The 22,714-nt window shown below is 40.7% G+C and overlaps 1 protein-coding gene across 1 annotated transcript in view; it reads right to left on the bottom strand.

Annotated features, from left to right (window-relative positions):
- LOC130645017 (uncharacterized) overlaps window positions 1–14,764 on the bottom strand; it is a 35,223-nt gene extending 20,459 nt beyond the window's left edge. The window contains exon 1 of the mRNA XM_057450857.1: window positions 13,437–14,764. Within this exon, the coding sequence (XP_057306840.1) occupies window positions 13,437–13,727 (291 nt within the window). The 5' untranslated portion in view covers window positions 13,728–14,764. The remainder of the gene's footprint in view (window positions 1–13,436) is intronic.
- Window positions 14,765–22,714: the final 7,950 nt, after the last annotated feature.

Here is a 22,714-nt window from a genome sequence, read left to right as displayed (position 1 = left end):
TTTCTGCTAATTCGTGAGCCATGTTTATTAGACGTCGATACCGATAGAAACAAGCAAGTGTCAATATATAAGGGAGGAGTATACCAGTCAGTAGTAATAACTCCATTTATTTGTAGTTTTGTGTATAAAGGTGGTGCTTTGCAACACCTTTGGATAAAGCACTAAATTACTCAGATATGGATCGATAGCCCTTCGATTGGTTTTCATTTTTTCACATGGGTTGAATGTTGGTATAATGTAAACGCGCAAGCTGTAATTCTTCGCTTGGGGTAACGCCATTTTCTCGAAATTTAACTGGCATTTTATGATCGAATTCCCACTGCCCTCGATTGCTCCAGCACATGCCATCTTTGAATTGCTTTTGTATATGCCCGATAAATGTACAGATCCCGCACCCCAGGTACTCGGTGGATGCTATCTCCGTGTCATAGATTAGAGCATTCTTAATCCTATTTAGAATTAGCCCATGCATATATGCAGGGAAATCACATTCCTTACAACGACTCCTCTGTTTTTGATGCGGGCATTTGTTCCGCTCCACTAACGCCCTCCTACTATCGATGCATTTGATACATTGTTTTGTCCGTTGCACATTACGCTTGTTGATCTTGAAATTATCAAAAGATGAAGACTTTTTGCATTGTGTGCATTTCTTGGTTTCCTCCATTTTGTTTTTTGTTACATTTTGTGAAGTAGTGCTTCACAAAACTTTTGGACATGGAAACCTCACTATTTACAGCGTCAGCGGGGAGGTGTGCACGTTATACTCATGTACAACTCTCTTATCATAGAACGCCGATAGCCCCAGTTTGTTTTGCTCATACGTGATCATCCCCTGGTTATGCACCCGGAATCCCACATTTTTTGCATTATCCAGCTCTCCCTTCAGTGCTCCCATATATCTAGACCACGTCACTTCATTTTGCCTTTTCGACATTCCTTTGCAGGAAAATTTAGTGCCTTCTAACCCTTCGATGAAATAACATTTTGCTGTTAAAGCAATCATTCTTGAACCGATGAATTCTTCTTTAAATAATCCTCCGGTTCTGCTTGAATATTTATCGGTGACTAGCCAGTTTTTAACATCCTCATCATGCTGCTCAAATAATTCAGGACGAACAATATCACGTATATTATCGCCAGATATGGCAAAATACGCTGAGTCGGTATCCATATACACATATTCAAAATCTCGTCGATCTACGTACTTGTCGAGAAAATTATAGTAAAATTCGAGCATCCGCAATATAGCTAATTGATATACATGGATTCCGCACTGATACGCTCTATTTATGGAAACGCCTTGTTTACTTCGTCTTACTTCGTATGCCTCTCCAATTACTTCAAGATCATTCAAGTAAGGGCTTCTCATTGCTGAATCTACTACCTTTTCATCCTTTGTAAATGTGGTATTATTATGTCTCGCAAGATCCTCAATCATCTTCCCGTGGAAGCTATTACCTTTTAATTTAGCAGTATCGCCCGCAATACGTTTATCAGGGTCTTTATCTGCTTGGCGACGCGCATCTGCGATTTCTTCCGGGATTCAAGCGAATGGTTTACCACGTGAGTACTTGAGTAGCTGGTAGCAAGCCGTAATCTTCAACACATGATTCAGGTACTATTTAAGCAGGTCAGTACAAAGCAGGATCTTCTCAGCTTTTATCACTCCCAACAGCTTCCTGGTACCTGGGATACGTTTTCGCCATGTCTTGTTTAAATAATCGTGCATATGCTGAGAGATTTGATTGTCAGCGATCTCTCTAACCACAAATAACGGTGACATCTCACTAAATTTGTCGTACAACTCAGTAGGCACCTCAATAGAGCGAAGAGCGAGAATGTCTCGCACCAGATCATCTATTTTTTAGCAGGGTCTGCCGTTTTTATTAGCTTCTCCTTCCCACAAGGAAAATCTTGGAGTAGGGTGGTCGGGTAAGGCATATTGGCGTCATATCCTGGGATGGTTCTACATTCTTTCGGTTCGTTATAAATATGTGATCTGATACCCGTCACATTACTCTCATGGTACCTGCAAAATACGATAGCTGGGCCACCTACCATGCCCGTTTGGAGGAGTTCATAGGCCTCGTTCTTTGTACAATATTTACAATCTTTTTGAACCTGTTTACAATACTCGCATCGGGCTTTGGTGCAATGAGCCTCGCATTTATGCTTACAGGGATCACCCGGAGCATAAAGCTGGATCTCGGGGTTCACTCGTAGAGACTTGTTCAGAACGTAGCCCATAGACACACCCGGAATGCTTACTGCATCTTTTAGAATGTCAATCTCATCCTCGTAGTATGTATTGCGGCTTCGATAAATGGTATTACATCCGCCATATTGTATTCTGCTAACCAATCCAGCATCGTGACGCATCCTCTTTTAAAAAACTCATCTCTGAACGTCTGGTAACCCTCTTGCGAGAGGGTGTTTTTACCACTGAGTGTGCTATAAAACACCTCATAGTTGACTGGGCCTCGATGGCTCAATTTTTCATAGCATGTTAGCCATTCGTATGGGAACACGAGGTTCTCAAGATTGCAATCCAATGACTTGCACCATTTTTCAAAACTCAGGCCTGGTGGAAGGAAATTCTTAATATCAATAAATTTGAACCTCGATGTGGTTAGAAACATGTAGTCGTTGTCTTTTTTCGCTACTTAGGTATTATCATCATCCGCAATTCGTTCGACAAAATACCGCTTTATCATGTTGATATCGTACTTGCCACTATTAAAACCTATCACCGTCACTTGATTTACCCATTCGTGCCAAGCATTTTGAGTTTGTTCCGGGAGCATATCGAAATTATCTGGCTTGGGATATATACGTTCGACTTCTTGGACAATCCTCATTTGCCTCTGCTCTAGTTGCTCAACGAATTTTTGCACAAGCACCTTTGGGTTTTCATTCATGATGAAGGTAGGATGTTCCTGTAAGCTATCGTGGATGGCTACGCTGACGGGTATATGCTCGGAGATATATGTTAAATCAGACGTGAACTGTTGATTCAATGGTGCCAGTAGGGCCTCGAAATCAAAAATGATAAAGTGAGGATATGGTCGAAATTTTTTCTTGAATAACCTCTTAGCCTTGGGAGGCTTTTCGCACTCCCGTGCAGTGACAAGATTGTACCCCAGCCCTTGAATGTGGTCCTCTTTAAATTTGGTACGATTGAAATTATTTTTATCTACGTTGGTTCGCTGTGGTTGACAAGGGCATCTATGCCATTTACAGCCGTGGTATTCGTATACTGTCTTTGTATGGGGCTCATACCAATCGATCTTGTATACAGCCTTACTACCCTCACGTATCACGCGTTCTCCCCCATGCCCACAGAGTGTGTGGTGTATATGCCTACCTGTTTGCTTTGACATGGCTTCAATCCATTGGCATGCCGCGTAACTGAAACCCTTATCGGGATAGAATACCTTTTCAGAGCTACTCTGCATGCGCTCAACCCTATCACCTTTGCAAATGATCTTTGTCTTGATACCTTCGCATTCGTTATTCTTGTGTCGTGTGAGATTTTCGGATCTGGTAAATCTTTGTGTACAAACCTCGCATTCCCAATGCTGCGTCAATACATCCATCTTCTTGATATAGAAACAATGACCCTGCAGCATACCAATATTGATCGTGTCTAAGTCTTTTTTGTATTGGGCTTGTCCATAGACGAGACGCCATGCAGACTTGTCGGAGTTTGTCTTTGGTTCGAAGACTCTGATATTAATTTCAAATCTTTTAGCGATGCCCTCCAAGTCCACGAGCCTCGTAGCACGTACATCCTCCCTTTTTAGATTATGGTCCTCGTAGTACTCGTGGGCTAACTTGAGGGCCTCTTGCGTAATATGTTTTTCACGTTGCTTTCGATTCTCGCGGTAATGAACGGCCAAGCATCTCCAAAAGCATAGGCTGTCCATTCTTTCGTCTGTTTTGTCAAAACTATAAATGCACCTCTTGATGCGCAACCAGCCTGGAAAAGGTCCACATCCAAGTAGGAGTTCCCTCGTAGAAATTATCTTGATCTGAACGTGCTTGAATATTATTTTACCTTCATTTGCTCTTGGTGTCTCGATAGTCCTATCTGGTGGCAAGTGGGCTTTCGTCCAAAATTCGGCATCTTCCAGATCCAGGCGCTTTATCTCGCATTCATCCGTAAAAGCCTCGATTTCAGCCATGCTTGAGAGTGACCCGGAGCTCTTTGTTTTGTGGTAATTGGCCACATCTCCACCCCCTCCGTAAATTTCGCAGCTAAAGCTGTATACCACCTTCACACGCATGTCTACGTGTGGTGTGATTTTTCGCATGATAGCCTCCGTCAATGGCTGGTTAAGGTTATTATTAAATCGCCGTGTTTTGATGCGGTTTCCGTCTTGTATCATTTCCGCGTCATCATCAAAAATATTAAGGATATCCTCAATTACATCAGTATTAGTGGCATGATTAGATTCTTTCCCGAACATGTGTTTGAGGTCCTCAATTCCTTGGTATTCATCTTCGATGGTGACCCGTTAAACCTCATCGTGGAGAGTTGGTGTTCCTGAAAATTTATCCCTGACCCTGTTATAATAGTAACTAACGGTATCCTTCACGCTCCTTATTTGGTTAGCGAGAGCTTCGCGAGTTGCCGCTACTGGTGCTGATACTATATCATATAGTTTACTGATTGCCGTTTTGAAAAATTTCATCACTTTTTTATAGGTACATTTTATTCCAACCAGAAAAATTTTTGATTTGGTCAAGGATTGAATAATTGGGGAATTTCCTTTACTCATATTCTGTATACTATTATTTATAGTGTATACGCTATTGCGCATGCGTATTATCGGAATCGGTATTTCTGGTGGTGGAAGTGGTGGAAGCGGGGTTTTTGGGGGTAAAGGTGTGGAAGGAGGTCAGTGTACTTAAATTCACTCCTTACTACTACTGTTGTGACGTCACAAGCATAATTCTGTATGATAATTTTTATGAGAGTTTGACCGTGATTTTTGGACAATCCTGGTTATCATGACCCCCCCTATACTAGCTAAAGTAGTGCTATTGACGTCGCGCCGTAACGTCAAAAAATTTAACATATTAGACATGCATTTTTCGGCGATATCAAAGCAAAATGAGAACATCCACTTTGCCTGTTACAGACATACAGACACACACACTCTCCCTATTATTATAAGAGACTAGTCGATAAGGCCCGTGGAAGAATCCACTTAGTCAGAGAAGAAATAGAAAAGACCATTTAAATTTTGATGACGTAAGCAGTGTCCTGCTCCTATACATAAAAATTATTGTTAGAATTTTGTTACCTGTAGCATCCATTGTAAAGAGCTTGAGACTCCGATCAAAATAATGTAAATGAACATGTATATTTAAGGAACAGATAAGGAGATAAAATATTTTAAAATACTGCTGACGTCTGGAAAGTTCCCCCAAAGTACCAAAAAAATTTTAACAAATTTATATACCCCGTTGTCTTCATCGTATAAATCTTAAAACGCTGATCAAGAAAATGTATAGGATTAAGTATCTTTGACAAACGGTTGTAGAGATATTGGGGTTAAAAAATTTTTTGATGATGTCATAAACCCGTCCAATCCGAAACGGATTCGGGGATCCTGGTTTGGGAAATTTACCCAAATTGGTCCTAGGTGGTCCCTAGTTACACACGCGGTGAAAAATCATTAACGTCACCATCTTGTTTCCAAGATATTTGACCAAAGTTTTAGGTGCACTGTAATGGCTTCATTAATATAATATAGAATATTGACATTAAAGTAGTGTTATTGACGTCGCGCCGTAACGTCAGAAAATGTAACATATTAGACATGCATTTTTTGGCAACATCGAAGGAAAATGAACGCATCCACTTTATCTATCACAGACAGACGGACACACTCTCCGTATTATTATAATAGACTAGTCGATAAGGCCCGTGGAAAAATCCACTTAGGCAGAAGAGTAATAGAAACAAATAGGTTGTTTTAGGTTTTTGATAGATAGATCGATATATGTTTCGACGTTATGTAAATGTTACAGGTTTTAATTTCTTTAAATATTTACAAAAATGGCTGGACCAAGCCCCGTTTTTAAGCAGAAAAGAGAGAGAAATTTAGAGTAATATTAAAAAAGATATCAAATATAGTAAAGAAATATGTTAACTATACAAAGTCTATATACGAGTGTGTATCTAAAAATATTTTTAAATGTCTATAAGTTCTGTCGTTAATAATTTTGCTTTTGTATTTTTCTTAAAAAATTTAAGAGTTTCGTTTGTTCTAATTGCTTCACATAACAAAGTATTCCAAAGGTATAGTCCGCTATGTCTAATAGAAAATGTGCTAGATTTTAATAAAATTTTTAGTACTTCATAATTAATTTTTGAAAATCTGGTAGTATATTTATGTTGTATTGAACTGAACTGAACAATTTTAGTGTTACGTTCTGTTTTATCTTGTACATAATAAGTAAAACTTGATGTATATTTAATTGATTGACGTTCAAAGCCCCAATTTGAAGAAATAGGTGTTGCGTTGGTGCATGTCTGTCTAAACCAAAAACAAGAAGCCCTGCGGCTTAAAGATTTCCGCCATTAGCAATAATCTGACAAAGTACTGAACTTTGAAGAGGACTGAGTAATATGGGGGAACAAAATCATTGAATATTCTAAAATTTTAAAATTCAATTTTTGATTATTATTGTAACTGTAAATCATAGCTAACTTAACTTACATAAACTTTATTTCTCTATAAGAACAATTTTAAAAGAAAAGTAATAAACCTGAAAATTGATGAACAATAAAAACAAAATAAGAACAACGGCAAGGCTGAAAATTTATTTATTTTTTTGATTTTCTCTGAAAATCAACTTGGAAAATATCTTTAAAGGTGGCAGCAATTTTTTTTTTTACATAATCAGTTTTTTTTTTATTTTATAACACTCTTGTCACGATTTTATAGCTATACACACATTATCTTACACCAATAATATTCAGCCTCAACAATTCCTCTTTAAATTAAAATTATTGAATAATTAATTAGTTCTGCTGAATATAGCTTTAGTCTACGTGCTTGCAAAATTGTACGGAAGGAAATGACGTAACTATTAAAGGGAAACGTTAATAACATCAAAAATGTCGCATTATAAGAAACTAGTTTAGAGGGTCATGATACACCGTTATTTGTTTTATTTTTGTGAATTCGCGGTCAAACTCTTATAAAAATTATCATACCGAAAACCACCTTGTGACTTCACAACTTTTTGACACGCTCCATTACACAAAACACCGTTGATCATGAGCAAAAATCCACTGATCATCAACGCATACGTAGTAAAAAGGGGAATTCCAAACTTGTTCTGCAATCTTCAGACTTTGTTGAAAGTATATAATAAAGATGAGTCAACCTCGTTCCCAGGGCAATTTTTCGCTTTTTTGATATCCGAGACGGCGCGAAGAAATGACCCTGGGCCAGGCTGGTTAAAATCATCACGATTCGTGCTGATTTTTAATTTAAACAAAATTTGGTCATTTTGTTAAGAATTGCATGCGGACCGCCGAGAACATCGTATTGCTATAATTTATGCAAAGCAATCTTGGATCAAAATCAAGGATAGTGTTTTGTTTTTAATCTGAAACAAGTTAGCTAAAGTGTTTTTGCTTCAAGAAAACATGATTGCAGTGTTGCTTCGCTTTTTTTGGCTACAAACAAATTTTAAATATATATTTATTTTAAAGTTTTCAGCCATCTATGCTAGCTAGCTAGTAAAGGTACAAGACGTACTTTTGTAGCTACAAAGGTTGTGCAAACCAAGGTAGCTAGCTATACACTTTTTTAATTATGATTTTTAGCTATCTTCATTTCATATTATAGTTAAAAGTGAAAGTACTTTTAGCTAGCTATAGCTAGCTACCAAGCCACAGAATTCTCAGAGGGTTTTGTGATTAGAATTACTGAAGATGCCTATTATTATTATTTTATTATTGAAATTATTTACCCAGGATAGCCTGTTCAGTTCCTGTTGGTACTGCTATCAACAAGGGTCCTGGGAAGAAAGTACTAGCACATTTAAAGCCATTTGAGCTATGAAAGTTGTGCAAGCACAGCAATCACTCAACTAGACAACCGCCTAAGATATCAATCCTATTCTCATGCTGAACGCTAAGCAGAAAGGATAGATTCACACTTTTATAGTCTCTGACATGACTCGGTGGGGTTTGAACCCAAGACCTTCCGCACTAAGCTAGCTAGTTAAGTTTTTAGTATTTTTTTAGACACATGCAGTCTTTCTAATTCCATTTTTGTCTTGCAGGCGACTTATTGCTGACGTGAACCTCTATAAACCTAAGTTGAGGCTTTATCACGCCAGCATTATAGTGGCATGGTTTAGCTATATATTATCTAATATTGAGTCATCAACGTAACCATGTGTCAGTCAGATATAGATCAGATATATACGTTTTGACGTATATAATAACTGGCTCCTTTTGTCTGTTATTGTAGTAACGTGCATATACACCTAAATAAAATCATATTGTCTAAAAAATTTTACAATTGTTAGGTCAAAATTTATAATTGTCTTTAAAAAAACTTATCGCCCTGCTTTAAATGGCTAAATTCGGAAAGTTCAGTTATTACAGAATCATTTTTTATGCTAATCCCATCACACCAGCCTAAAAGCATCTCCTAACAAGTTTTAACTCAATATCTTTCTTTTTCATTCCTCTTTTTTATCATATTGCAGTTTCGGTTTTTCACGAAACGGGTCCCTGGAAACTCATTTACAACTAAATGGCCACTATGGTCAAACCAATTGATTTTTTTCAATAAATTTATGTTTGTTGCTTTACTAAAAGATTAAAGTCATAAAACATGGGATGTTGCATTCCATGCAGTCAGAGCTTAAAATTGTAATTTAATCTGTAAAATAGATTGTTATTTAATCCCTAACCGATTTAATTAAGCGTATAACTATTTAGTTAATTAAACGGTATGAACTTCTTAATCCAGTTTTTTATCTTTTTCAACCAAATTAACAGCATATGATTTTATTTTTTTGTTTATGTGTTCTGCACCAAAAGAATATTAGCTAGAGTGTAAAAGAAGGTCTGTTCGGGAGAAATAGAATTAGTTATGTATACCTGTATATACCTTGTGTTGTATTTAAGCTAGCCAGATAGCTGCTAAACATGTCTTCAAGGAAACCTTCATTGTATTTTTTACTACACCCTGTGCACAAAAGCTAGCATCGCTAGCTTTAGAGTCTAGTAGCTACCTCCTCAACTGCACTGCAAAAAAAAGCAGAAGCTTACTTTAACAGCCTCTGGGTACAACTAAAAGCTATTTAATTGTGTTTTCACGTTAAGCTATAGTAACAATGCCAAATATTTTATTTTTCACAAAAATAAATTCAGTCCAGCAGAACATAAACATTCCAGCTATTGACAATGGTCTTCTTGTTTGTGGTGTCTTCATTGACCTACAAAAAGCTTTCGACACTGTTGACCATGAAATTTTAATTAAAAAACTTTATCACTATGGTATTCGTGGGGTTCCTTTATCTTTGCTGCGCTCTTTCCTAACCAACAGAGAACAGTTTGTGTTTATCAATAATTCGTCATCTTCACATAAACCTATTCGTCATGGTGTTCCTCAGGGCTCTGTTCTTGGTCCACTTTTATTTCTACTCTATATTAATGATCTTCATACTGCAATTAAACATTCCATGGTCCACCTCTTTGCAGATGATACCAACCTGCTAAATATTAGTAAATCCGCTAAACAACTAAATAAACATCTTAACTTGGATCTCAAATTCCTTTGTCAATGGCTCAATGCAAATAAAATCTCATTAAATAAATCTAAAACTGAACTTGTTATTTTTAAAACTCCGTTAAAACCAATTTTATTTAATTTTAAATTTCTAATCAATGGAACTAAAATCGTTCCTAGTGATACTGTCAAATACCTTGGTATAACTCTTGACTCAAACCTCTCCTGGAAATCTCAAATTAACATCACCATCACCAACCTTAAAAAATCTAATGGAGCACTTGCCAAAGCTCGTCATTTTGTTCCAAAATGTGTTCTTTGTCAAATTTATTTTGCTATTTTCTACTCCCAAATACAATATTGCTCCTTGGTATGGGGCCAAAAATCTTCTCTTACCCGTCGAATAGAAATTTTACAAAACCATGCTATCCGTATCATCTCTTTTAGTACTTTCAATGCTTCTCCTACCCCACTATACGGGAACCTTGACTTAATTAAATTCTCTGACATGATCTGTATACATAATATAATTTTCCTACTGAACCTTTATTATAAAACTCTTCCTATTAGCCTCATCAATACTTTCGCAATCGACTTCGCCCATTCCCACCACACCCGTGCTGCTGACAAAGGCTTTTTGAATCTACCTCTTGTTCATTCAACTGCGTTTGGTAAAAAGTCTGTTAAGTTCTTTGCAATAAACTCATGGAACCGTCTTCAAAATTCCTTACCCTTTAAAATCTTGAGTAAAAATACCTCTGAGCTAAAAATTTTTTTACATAGTCACTTTATTAACACATATAAAATCTAATTACAATTTTATTTTATTTCACCCAGTCCAAATTCCTTTTTCCTGCTTGAAGGTTTGTTTTAAGCAGCTTCCAGACATTTCATGCTATTTTTGACTTTGACTCTGTGATATCCTCGTCTGAATGTTCGTCTTGTCCCTGTGTTGTCCTGTGGCTTCGTCCTACCTGTTGTTCTCCCAGGTAGCTAGCACGTTATTTAAGCACATAAAGTGCTTTGTGCTAGTTATCCTTTTATTAGGTAAATGTTCAATATATTTTTCATATTATATATTTTCATTGTAAACTCCTAATAAAAAATAAATCTCTCTCTCTCTCTCTCTCTCTCTCTCAGCGTCCCGTTCGCACATAAACTTAGCCGCCATTAATGTTTTTCTGTTATTATTCATTCAATTTTTTACGCATAAATTAATTTATCTTCATAATTAACGGAAACTTGAGAAACCTATCAGATCTCAGAACTGACCAGTGTGGCCCAGGGTCATTTCTTCTCGCCGTCCGAGATCGTCAAAAAGAGAAAAATGGGCCTGGGGATGAGGTTAAAAGATGAGTTAGTTTTACAGTATTCCGGACAATGCCAAGACGCATGACATGTGTAACAAATTTGTTGAAAATAATCCCCATCTACTCAAATATGTCCCGGACCGGTTCAAGACGCAAGACATGTGCAGCAGGGCCGTTGAAAAGTATACCTACCTTTTCAAGTATGTCCCCAAACGGTTCAGGACGCGAGACATGCGCGACAACATGTGTCCAATATGTAGCTTCGGACCTTGTTAGAATGTATATAAAATGGTACTCTGTTACTGGTGCTCTGTAGAATTGTGCGATGATAACATAGGCGTCAGGTGCCCCATGAGATACAACCCTCCACAGGTCAGTACAAAACATACAGCAAAATCAGGCTTTTTTCATGTGATGGAAAACATGGCTGCCCATATGAGGGATTGTGGTGAGTACATATACGAGGGCCACTTTTGTGGGTCTGGCCTACGGGGAAGAGCGAAAGTTGTATGACAGCGCGTACGAAATGTCGGTGTGCTAGTTGAAAAGACGCTATAAGGGAGGGCCTGCACCGGATAGGAGACGCCTCGAAAGATTTGGAGGTGACTTGACGCAAGAGGAATTTTTGGGGTTGGTTTGAAACATCATCTTACAACATGGTTGTAAGATAATGTATGTTTAATTTAATGATAATAAAATGGGCATTAACTGTCAATAAAAATTCGATATCTTCGGGACCGCAACACTGATTGCATTTATGGCCGGCGTAGGTATTTCCTTACCTCTTATGGCTCTGGCATTAGTGCAAGAATCAGAGAAGAAGGGGTCCAATGAACGGAGGATTAAAGACCTGGAGGATCGTCTTGATGTCCTAATAAATGAATGAACAATGCAACGACTGTGAAAGGGTACTCGATACATATGACAAATGTACTTGTGGGCGTAGGTTTGTGGTAAGTGGTAAAATGTTATGCTGGTACTGCTACCGTGAATATATCACGTACAATGGGGGTGGTTGCGTATGTACGATGACATGCAATTCTCCGCAGTCAATAAAAAGTATGCTAAAATTTGAGAATGATGATGTCAATGTAGATTGCATAACATAACATAAGACAGGGAAACCCCAAGGCCCGAGGCTATAGCGCTTATACCAAGTCCGGACGTAATCACGCTCACACCAAGCAAGCCATGGTCACAGAATCGTACCCAGGTCCCATGCATTTTAAATTTCTTCGCAAGCTTGTCCCGCTCCTTTATTTCATTTCGCAGGTATTTTTCAATATCATCGATTTTTTTGAGCCTGTATACTTGACTCTCCTCCTGCATATCAGAGCCCTGTGCGGGTGCACTCGGTAAACTCGGATATAGTTTACTTATATCACTCATTTATTATTCTATCAGCAAATGCATTGTGATGTCAAAAATCGTCACGTTTTTTCATGGGGGTAGACGTCCGTTAGCATGAACTCAAGACGGTCAGTGGACCCCTTCAGTGGAAGGTATACAGGAGTGTCAAAGGTCCAGGTTAACATATCCCCCCAAGCGTTTAACTCCTTGGTGGAAAGCAGGGCCAGAATGTTGCACTTTTTGCCATCAAGCAGGCAGTCGTCTTCATCCAACTGTGGGCAAACAAGTCTTAATTTTTTATGGTACCTATCGGTTCTATATATGGCATCGTAGTCACCCTTCGTTTAATACTTTTATGTGGGGTCATGTGGTAGTCCCAAAAGCTCTTGCAATTGCCTATTGATCACCACCGTATACCCGTCACCAACCCTGAGTCTACAGTAGGCATTTCTTAAAACAAACAGGTTTATTTTATTCTCTGCCCGGCTACTAACAATAGTCGCAATATCCTCGATTTTGTACAACCCGCTCATAATCTTGATCGGGCTCACCCTCTGGTCAGGTCCCACTTTACGTATAGTGATATCATTGTTGCTATATAAGTTCAGCCATCCAGGTCGAATGCTGATTGATCTCAGAGCAATTATTGTATGCTGTCCAAGGTAGTCTTCAAATATATTATGTTCAAATATATATGTTTATCAATGTCTGTAATATACAGTTGTTTCATCTCCTTTTGTTTTAAGAAATGAACATCTATCAATACAACCCTGTGGCAAAGTACAAAATTAACAGGGGAGAATGGCCACTTGGTGTTACAAATTTAGAGCACCAGGTCCTGTACGTGAGTACGGGTCCCATATTTCTGTGGTCTTTCCGGAGTTTACCAACTGGGGGTGTATGTCAGTGAATAGAATACCAGCATTCAAATCCTAATCTCTTTCTTCGCCTTTTCTATTTCCCTTTCAAGAAGATTAGCTTGTTGTCCTTCGTCCGCCCCAACCTTCTGCTTCTCAAGTTCTTTCACCCTGCCCTCTGCCTTGTTCATCTCGCTGTCGTATAGGATCATCTTGTTTTTCAGACTTTTCAAATTACCCCTTAATGTCTGAAGTTCGAGGTCAAGTCCCTTTCTTTCACGTGGGGTGATGCCACCTTCATCGGGCCCGACAAACGAAGTGTCTTGTATAACGCTCTCCGTGGCATCTACAAATTCATCGATTTCCTCCAACGATTCCATCTCAATATGTTCGGCCTCCTCCTCTATTTTATTTACCACCTTTATTGGGTGTAACATAGTCGACAAACCCCAGGGCTTGCAGGCGATTACTACCCCGGAGCGTTTGTATCTGACCAACAGTTTTTAGGCTACCACTTTGATTTATAACCACTATTTCCTTGAAGGTTTTCTTGCCCTTCACTATCTCCTTAACAATTAGTTGATTCCCCTTCTCTTTCCTGAACATATAATATATCGCATTGCGCTGCAACCCCATTTTTTCCGTAACACGATCGTAAAGGCCATCAATCTTTAGTAGTTTTTTTTTAGTAGTTTTTGCCTCTGCCCGGTCAGTGTATCCCCTTGCTGATGTTTTGTTGAAGGCCCCGATGTTCCGGGAAGTTTTGGCGTTCCGGGGAGTTTTGACGTAGTATCATCTGGCTTATCTGGATGGCCTCCATCCTCCTCCTCAACATCAATATCAATGTCAGGTACAAATAATGGATTGGTTGGCATTCTTTATTTAAAGATTTCCTATATATAATAAACATGACTGCATTTGGAACGACGCTAGACCCCTATGCAGAGATGAAGCAACTCTTTGGTATAAAGGGCCGAAAACAAAGGGTTTAGATAAGTCACATACCTTCAACCATCACCAAGAAAGAGGACCTGCATGTGCATATGCCTAATGTATCCGGGAATGGTGTCATCTTTCCGGGGTCCATCAGACTCTTATTTGACCTGACGCTGACGGAGACCAACACGAAACGTACCATTGTTAGTAACATTGGTAAAAGCCTGGTAAAGAACCTACGTATCACTTTGAACGGCAACAAGATACAGAACATGTCGGATTACAATATCCTAGCCGTATATAGGGACTTATGGCTGCCAAAATTTGATAGGGACAACAACCTTGTTTTAGAGGGCATTAACCCTAACGACGGGACCATCAGGGCCCTGCAGGTCAGTGCCAGTGACCACGTCGGGACCGATGAAGAAAAGGCGATTGTTGCAGCATATGGCAACACCTTCTGCATACCACTATGCAAGATGTTTGAACTGACGAAGGACCTAGCCTTTTATGCAGCGGGCCTGTACGATAGGCTACAATTCATAATACATTTTGCGAGGCATGCTGACGTCATCAAGGATGGAGGTACGGGGTCCGGGGCAACCGCGAAGGCAGCCAACACCGTGTATAGGATCACCAACATTAGGCTAGAATTTGACAAGCTCTCGAAGGTCTCGCGAGCGCCATGATCTCGAGGTATGCAAGATTGGCCCTGCCATACGAAAGGATACTCCGTAGCAATGTTATCACCATGAAAAAGGTCGACACTTCGTACAAGCTCCAAATTGACACCCCATCAAAATTGTTTAAGGGTGTCTTGCTACTCTTCATAGATCCTGGAAAAGTGAAGACTTACGCCGGCGTTAACGAGGTCTTCTATAACCCCGGGATTGAGAAGGTTAGCGTCACTATCGAGGGAGAGCCCAACGAATTGTACTCCCATGCCATGTTGCCCAAGGATCACCTTGAGCAGATTGTGAACCTCCTTGGTAGCCATGACTCCAGCGTGAGCATCAGGCAGTTCTTTAATGAGCGGTACGCATTATTCATCGATTCTCGGGCGTCTTCCGATCATACCCTACATGGTAGCGGAAGGCCTCTACAACGTCTAAGTGATGGTATCACGCTGCACATCAACAAAAAAGCAGACGGAACCGGTGATTTCAGGGCTTACATCTACCTCTTACAGGATGCCCAATTAACTATCCTGGACGGTAGGTTCCATTCTGTGGAGTACTGAAAAAAAAAGAGACATGGCGACAATAGCTGTAATCGTGGCTGGGGCGGCCATAAACGCCCTTGCATTCAGCGGAACGAACGTTTTATTTAGCAAGCTCTCAGGACACGGCGAAGCCGAGAGAAAACGACATGACGAGGCTATGGAACGATTAAATACAGCCCGGGCTCAATGGATAAGGGATAGACAGAAAAAACTCGATTGGTTTGGCAAAGAACGAGAGAAACAAATAAAGGCGGGCAAGAGTATTAGAGAACTCGATGATACTATGTATCAGTATTATATTGCCTCGGAGAAGGAGGCACCGCAATTAAATGACTTTTATGTCCCCTCGAAGCAGCAACAAGTTGGTGAGCTAACGTTCGTTGTTAGCTCCTTATCCCTGCTAGGGTTTGTAGCCTACAAGTATCTGTAAGAACGTTTTTGACATATATAATAAACATGTCAAAAGCATCACACGCTGTTACCGAAGAAGACGCAGAAAGATTAAGCAATATCTACTATACCCCGGAGAATCTGTGGGTCGGACGAAAGGCTATCAAACTCCTCACGAAGGAGAGTGGTCTCTCCAAAAAGCTAGTAACTCATTGGTTGAGTAGGCAACTCTTATGGCTACGGCATATCAAGCGTCCAAAACGTATATCCGCATTTTACCATTACAACACCCAACGAAATGCATCAGTTTGATCTATTGTACATGCCTCACGATCGTTTGTACGGTAGTACATATAAATACAACCTGACGGGCATTGACGTGGCCTCAAGATACAAAGTAGAGAGACTCCTAGAACGAAGAGAGCTAGTGAAGTCGCCGAGATGATCAAAGATATTTACAAAGCAGTACCCCTTCATTACTCCAAGATTTTTCAGTGTGACAATGGTTCTGAATTCAAGTCAAATGTAACGAAACTACTGGAGGATAGGGGTGTTGAAATTAATAGGGCTACTACCAAGTACCACCATACATTCACAGCCTTTGTAGAGTCGTACAACAAGGTACTCGCCAAAAGACTATTTAAACCACAAGATGCGCAGGAGTTGGTCTCTAGGGAGCCTAGTACAATTTGGGTGAAACACCTATATACTATCGTAAAAAGTCTAAATAATGCTAAGACTGCTATGATCAACCTGAACCCTAACAAGGCCATCTAGCTCGAAGATGTACCACTTGCAAAAAGTCAGCAATATCCTGAAAAGAACCCCCTACCTAAGGATGAATAGTACTTGTATCTGCTACAGCCAGGAGAGGAGCATGGTGACTCTAAAAGACGCGCAACTGACGCCTTTTACAGCAAACATACTTGGTTAGATCGTATTGTGACGGGTAGTCGTCTTTTATAATACCTAAAGGATGGTCCCGATCTCAGCTTTGTTTCGGAAGAGTTGATGCTTATTCCGGAGGATGTTCAGATGCCCCCAGAACATGTGAAGGATTGGTAAAGAGTATTTTCAGAGGTACGTCCAAGGGATTATCCTCCAACTCCTTACACGGATATCTTATATACAGCAAAGGAAAGTAGGGTATAGAATGGGTATCCATAAACGATACCTCTGATGACATCAGGCTCAATATCCAAATCAATATCAAATAGACATCTATCCGATATAGGAAAATTGAGTATTTTGCGTATTGTTTCTACATCAGCTAAATCCGACAACTTCAACGCCCTATCCTTGATAACCTCGTAACAGAGTGTCCAACACTTATTCTCTTTAACCTTTACGATATGGAGCCCTAGGCGTTCAATATCATCCTCGAGATTATCATCGATCTCGCTTCTTGCAAATGTCCCCCATGCTTTTTCGCCTGATGCTACCCTGTGTAAAAGATCATCATCCGAGGGGTATTCAAAACCTTCATAGTATGCCCCGTCTCGATACCTAAAATCTTCTAGGCAGGTAGGACAATAATCAGTTACGGATCCTGCCTTTATACAGCAATGTAGCACAGGTACCTGAATATCATAATCCCTAACTTATTGTTGATTTTTCAGTATCTTTTAACATACAGCTGAAAGGGTCAAAAATGATAATTTTAATACCGCAAGGGTATTAAAATTAGCGTCTGCTTAGTCGTCTAGTGTCAGAACACCCAAATCATATAGGTCATCCCGAGTAAGATCGATAAGACTGAAATGGTTCCTGAAACGTTCCACATGTCCCTCCTCTTCAAACCGATTAAAGGAATGTATACCGTTGGGGTTGTCGATGACGACAATCTCCTCCGCGCCCGGGTAATTGTCACTGAACCACAATCTATTCCTGCTAATATTACGCCTCTGAACACGCGTGCAGTAATAGGGAAGATGATGGTATTCGTCGTCATCCTGTGCGCTGTGCTTACGGTGGATGATGATGACGTTGTCTATTCCGGATTCTTTCCTCTTCCAAGACCTAGGGTAACACCCTGGGCCTTCAGACCCTCAATTTTTTGCCTTGTTATGGTTGCCCCAGCCAAATTTTGAAAACTGTACGCTATGTCAACAATGCCTAAAAACGTCCAATATCGACCCGTTTAAAGATAGGTTGATTTTGATTGCCGAACAGGGTTTCGATGGTCTCTGCGTTGAAATTAACTTGCGCTTTCTATATACTAATCCTTGGCCGGAGGATTTCAACGTGTTCACTCAAGAATCTTCCAGGTCCTAGGGTGTTCCAATCTGACATACAAGCATGCATGTTTGGATTTTTTTAGTTCAATTTCAATCTCATCCCAGTCCGAGATGAGATTCGTTTCCTCCTCTATCATTTTCATGTCACTCTTCCCAAGAGGAAACCAGAGGAACAACGCCTTCTTTTGCCTCCTCAAATTTTTGAGGAGAGCTGTATATGACTGCATGAGTAGCCACAAGCTGTGCTTTCTGTCCCTACCACTGATAGCCAATTCAAGCAGGGATTGTCGACGTTTATCGAAATCCTCGTTCGATATACAATCATCCACTATGAAGAGACTTTCCTCACCTGCCAGTAATGAGGACAGTTTCTGAATCCATTCAAACAGGTCATTTCCGGGGTCTACCAGAAATACATAGGGGTCTTTCCTTTCGAGGTAGGTACTGTTCCACCGTATAGTTGGACACAAAATGTTGTGATAGTGCTTTTTATATTCCTGCTCGAGGAGGTTCAGTACACGTTGTGTTTTCCCACAGCTTGTCGGGCCTGTGAAAATTGCTGTATGCTGATCTCTTACGACATCCAGCATTATTATTTCAATAGTTGCTCCACTTTTTTATCATGAAGCTTATGGTATACCCCGACACATGTAGAGCAAATCAATACACCCCATAATTATTCACCAAAGACCCCTGGCAGGCAGGGCAGAGCTCATTATTTCGGGCCTTTCATTCGAGGGGTAGCGGAGTATATGTTAATTTACCCTGCAGGTACCGCAGTGCATTGGTTCCTTCTCCGGGCTATCCTCGATGAGTTCGGTATATTGACTTATAATCCCGTATGTGAGTAGGTCATACAGGATGAGGTATTTCTCATTCTGTTAAACACCTTGAATTTCCACATCAATAGCAATGGGATCCAACTTGTTTTCAACGTCTTCGTTATCTCTAGTCGCTACAGTCCGACTTTTTTGGCTTTATCAAGGCAGTCTATACAGGTCTTGGTTCGACCATTGCCCCTAATTTTAAACCTATGCGGTGGTAATATCTCTTTGCACGTTCTACAACATAACACGCCCATTTACTATGGCGTCTTGAGCACTTGACTCCTTCCATAACTGATGTTTGTCCACTCTATTTAGGCTTCGACACTATACTTGCCGGCAACCATCCTTTGGATGCGGCCATTTTACGACTTGCTCTCCCTGCTGCAAAATACGCAGCCATCTTGAGGACATCTTCAGTGTCCATTTTTCTGGATGGCCGGGAAATACCCAAAAATTTCTTACCTGCCATAGCATAGGCGAATGTGAAACCAAGGTCTACGACCGTTTCATATAGCATGTCCAAAATCTCCTCTTTTGGGGTAACGTTGCTTGCACTCATTTATTATTATTACCGCATTTTGAAAATATCGATATTTGATTGGGTTTTGCCCTGTTTCCCTTGCTGAGGCTCCGGTGCGGTGTCTTGGGGTTTGTTGGATTCATTTTTACCCCTGCCAAACATATACCAGCAACCTACCCCTATCGCCAAAATGGCTTGTGTTCCCACCCCATAGATGTAGGCATTGTCCATCGACTTGCTGGAACCTGTCGCAGGTTCCTTATCATCCTGTGAAGTACCTTTGCCCACGTTCTTCTGTAGGTTTGCCTTGTTCTTCTGGTTCCATTCCGCAAGTCTCTTACCAGGAGCAACACGACCCTTATTCTTCGGTGGTTTTGTTATAACCCTCTCCTCTTGTTTCTGAACTTCTTCACTCATTTTATTATAGCGCGGTCTCCGCCTCCTCCACCTCCTTCTCCGTATCCTGTTTGGGCATATGCCGAGCCGTATGGCCTGCTACAAGCAGCAGGGCTAAACACCTCGCAAAAGTACAGTATACGAGGATACCTAGATACGTCATGGGGTTGCGGAAATATAGGGTCTTCCTCGATATCTTTTCTCAGTTCCTCGACACTGTCAATATCCACAAAGTTGCCAATCATATTGGCATATAGGCTAATCATGTGAGTAGACAGTGCTTTTACCGTCTTCTTCCCTTTTTCTTGTAATTCGCGTTGTACGTATTCGGTATGGATCTTTTCTTCTGCCTCATCGGGGGCCTTGTCAATGGAGCCCTCTGTACATATTTTGGGTAGTAAATGACCCTTGCCTTTGCGTAGGGCTTCCTTCAAGTCTTGGCGTTTATTGGGCGGAGGTTCCACATGTTCTTATTCTGCAGGGGCATTGTCAAAGACTTGTGCGATATCGGACGACATCTTTATTATACGTCGATATCTTAGGAAGCAAATTGCGATCACGGCATACGGTAGTATTACAGCGATATACAAACACACCTCCATTTATAGCAAGTGTGTTTGATCAACCGCGCCGGGCTACATTCTACTCGGAGATATATCGATGGCCCTTTGTTTGTTTATCTGAAACCCACATGGGTTGCATGTTGGTGTAGTGGAGTCTTTTCAATTGTTCTTCTTCGCTAGGATATTCCCCATTCTCCCTATACTTTAGCGGCACCTTCTGATCAAACTGCCACTGGCTTTGGTTTCCCCAGTTTATCCCACCCCTAAACTGTGCTTGGATGTGCCTTATGAATGTTACAATATCGCACCTTAAATATTCCCGGGATGCTATCTCCCATATCATAATTAAAGGCATGATGAATCCTAACTAGAATGAGGTTATACTGATAAGCAGGGTGTGCATTTACTGGTCCCCTCCATATTGTTTTTGTTTTGTAATACAAAACTCTGGACAGCTTTTGGAAAACCTCGTTATTCAAAAATATTTACAACACAAGAGGAGATGTATGTACCCCGTCATCGTGCACGACTCTTTTATCATAAAACGCCGAGAGCCCGAGCTTGTTTTGTTCGTACGTGATCATACGCTGCCCATGTACCCAAAAACCTACGTTTTTGGCCATGTCCAAACCACCCTTCAGCGCACTCAGGTATCTACCCCAGGTCACAGCATTTTGCCTCTTTGACATGCCCTTACATGAGATTTCGTATCCTCCTTACATTCAATAAAATAGCACTTGACTGTCAGAGCAATCAACCAAAACCCAATAAATTCCGCTTTAAATAACCCTCCTGTTCGACTCGAGTACTTATCAGTGACAAGTCAGTTTTTCACATCCTCATCATACTCGTCAAGCAGTTCGGGACGAATGACATCTCGTAACTCTTCCCCAGAAATGGCAAAATGCGCACTTTCAATGTCCATAAAAATGTATTCTCGACGATCCACGTACCTGTAGAGAAAATCATAGTAAAATTCGAACATGCGCAACTTCACGAGTTGATATACCGCGATACCGCACCGGTAGGCTCTATCGATAGTACATTTGTGCTTGCTCCTTCTTACCTCATACGCATTCCCAATGTCTTCAAGGTCCTCAAGGTACGGCCTTCGCAGAGCAGCGTCAACATCCTTTTCATCCCTCGTGAATGTAGTATTTGCATGCCTTGCCAAATCTTCAATCATCTTGCCGTGGAACGAGTTGCCTTTCAACTTTGCCGTATCCCCCGCAATACGTTTTTCGGGGTCTTTATCGGCCCGTCATCGTGCATCAGCAATCTCTTCTGGAAACCAGGCAAAGGGCTTACCCCGGGCGTACTTGAGGAACTGGTGAAAAGCAGTCACTTTCAGCCCATGGTTAAGGTACCATTTTAGCACAGGGATATACAGTAGGATTTTTTCAGCTCTTATCAAACCCAGAAGCTTACGTGTACGCGGAACACGCTAGCGGCCCGTAGTTTTTAAGTATTCGTGCATATGCTCGGGGCTTTGATCATCGGATATCTCCTTGACGACAAACAGGGGAGCCATTTCGCTGAATTTGTCACGCAGATGCTCGGGTACCTCGATATCAACCTGGGAAAACCCAAACAACGATCCATCCATCACACCCCGCGCCAGTAGCTCTAAGCTATCTGCCGATGTCGGTGTGGCCACCTTAATCAACTGTTCCTTCCCACAAGGAAAGTCTTGCATCAAGGTACTCGGGTAGAACATGTTTGCATCATACCCTAGAATGGTTTTGCATTTGTTTTGTTCTTTATATATGTGAGATTTGATACCCGTCACATGGTATCTACAGATTACGATCGTGGGACCATCCACCATCCCCGTCCGTAGGAGCTCGTAGGCCTCATTTCTCGTGCATTTTTCACACGCTTTTTGTACCTCCTTGCAGGCCTTACAAGTCTTACTATAACAAGAGTCCTTACACCTATGTCTGCATGAGTCTCCTGGCGCTTATAGCTCTAACTTTGGGTTCAGCCGTAGAGACTTGTCCAATACGTAGCGCATTGACATGCCTGGAATACTGACCGCGTCCATCAAATTATTGATTTCATCATCGTAATACTGCAACCTCGTCTTGTTCACGGCCTCAATAAACGGTTCCACATCGGCTAGGTTGTACTCACGCAACCAGTCCATGATGGTGACACAGTCCCGCCCGTAAAACCCAGCGCGGAATGTTTCGTACTCTTCGCGAGATAGTGTGTTTTTCCCACTTAGCCTGCTATAAAAATCCTCATGCGCGACAGGTCCAGCATGGTTCAACTTCTCGTGGCTCGTCAACCATCCATATGGAAACACGAACTTTTGCAGTTTACATTCCAAC

This window comes from Hydractinia symbiolongicarpus, chromosome 5 (assembly GCF_029227915.1).
Source record: "Hydractinia symbiolongicarpus strain clone_291-10 chromosome 5, HSymV2.1, whole genome shotgun sequence".
NCBI lineage: Eukaryota > Metazoa > Cnidaria > Hydrozoa > Anthoathecata > Hydractiniidae > Hydractinia > Hydractinia symbiolongicarpus.
This window is presented reverse-complemented; position numbering and strand designations above follow the sequence as displayed.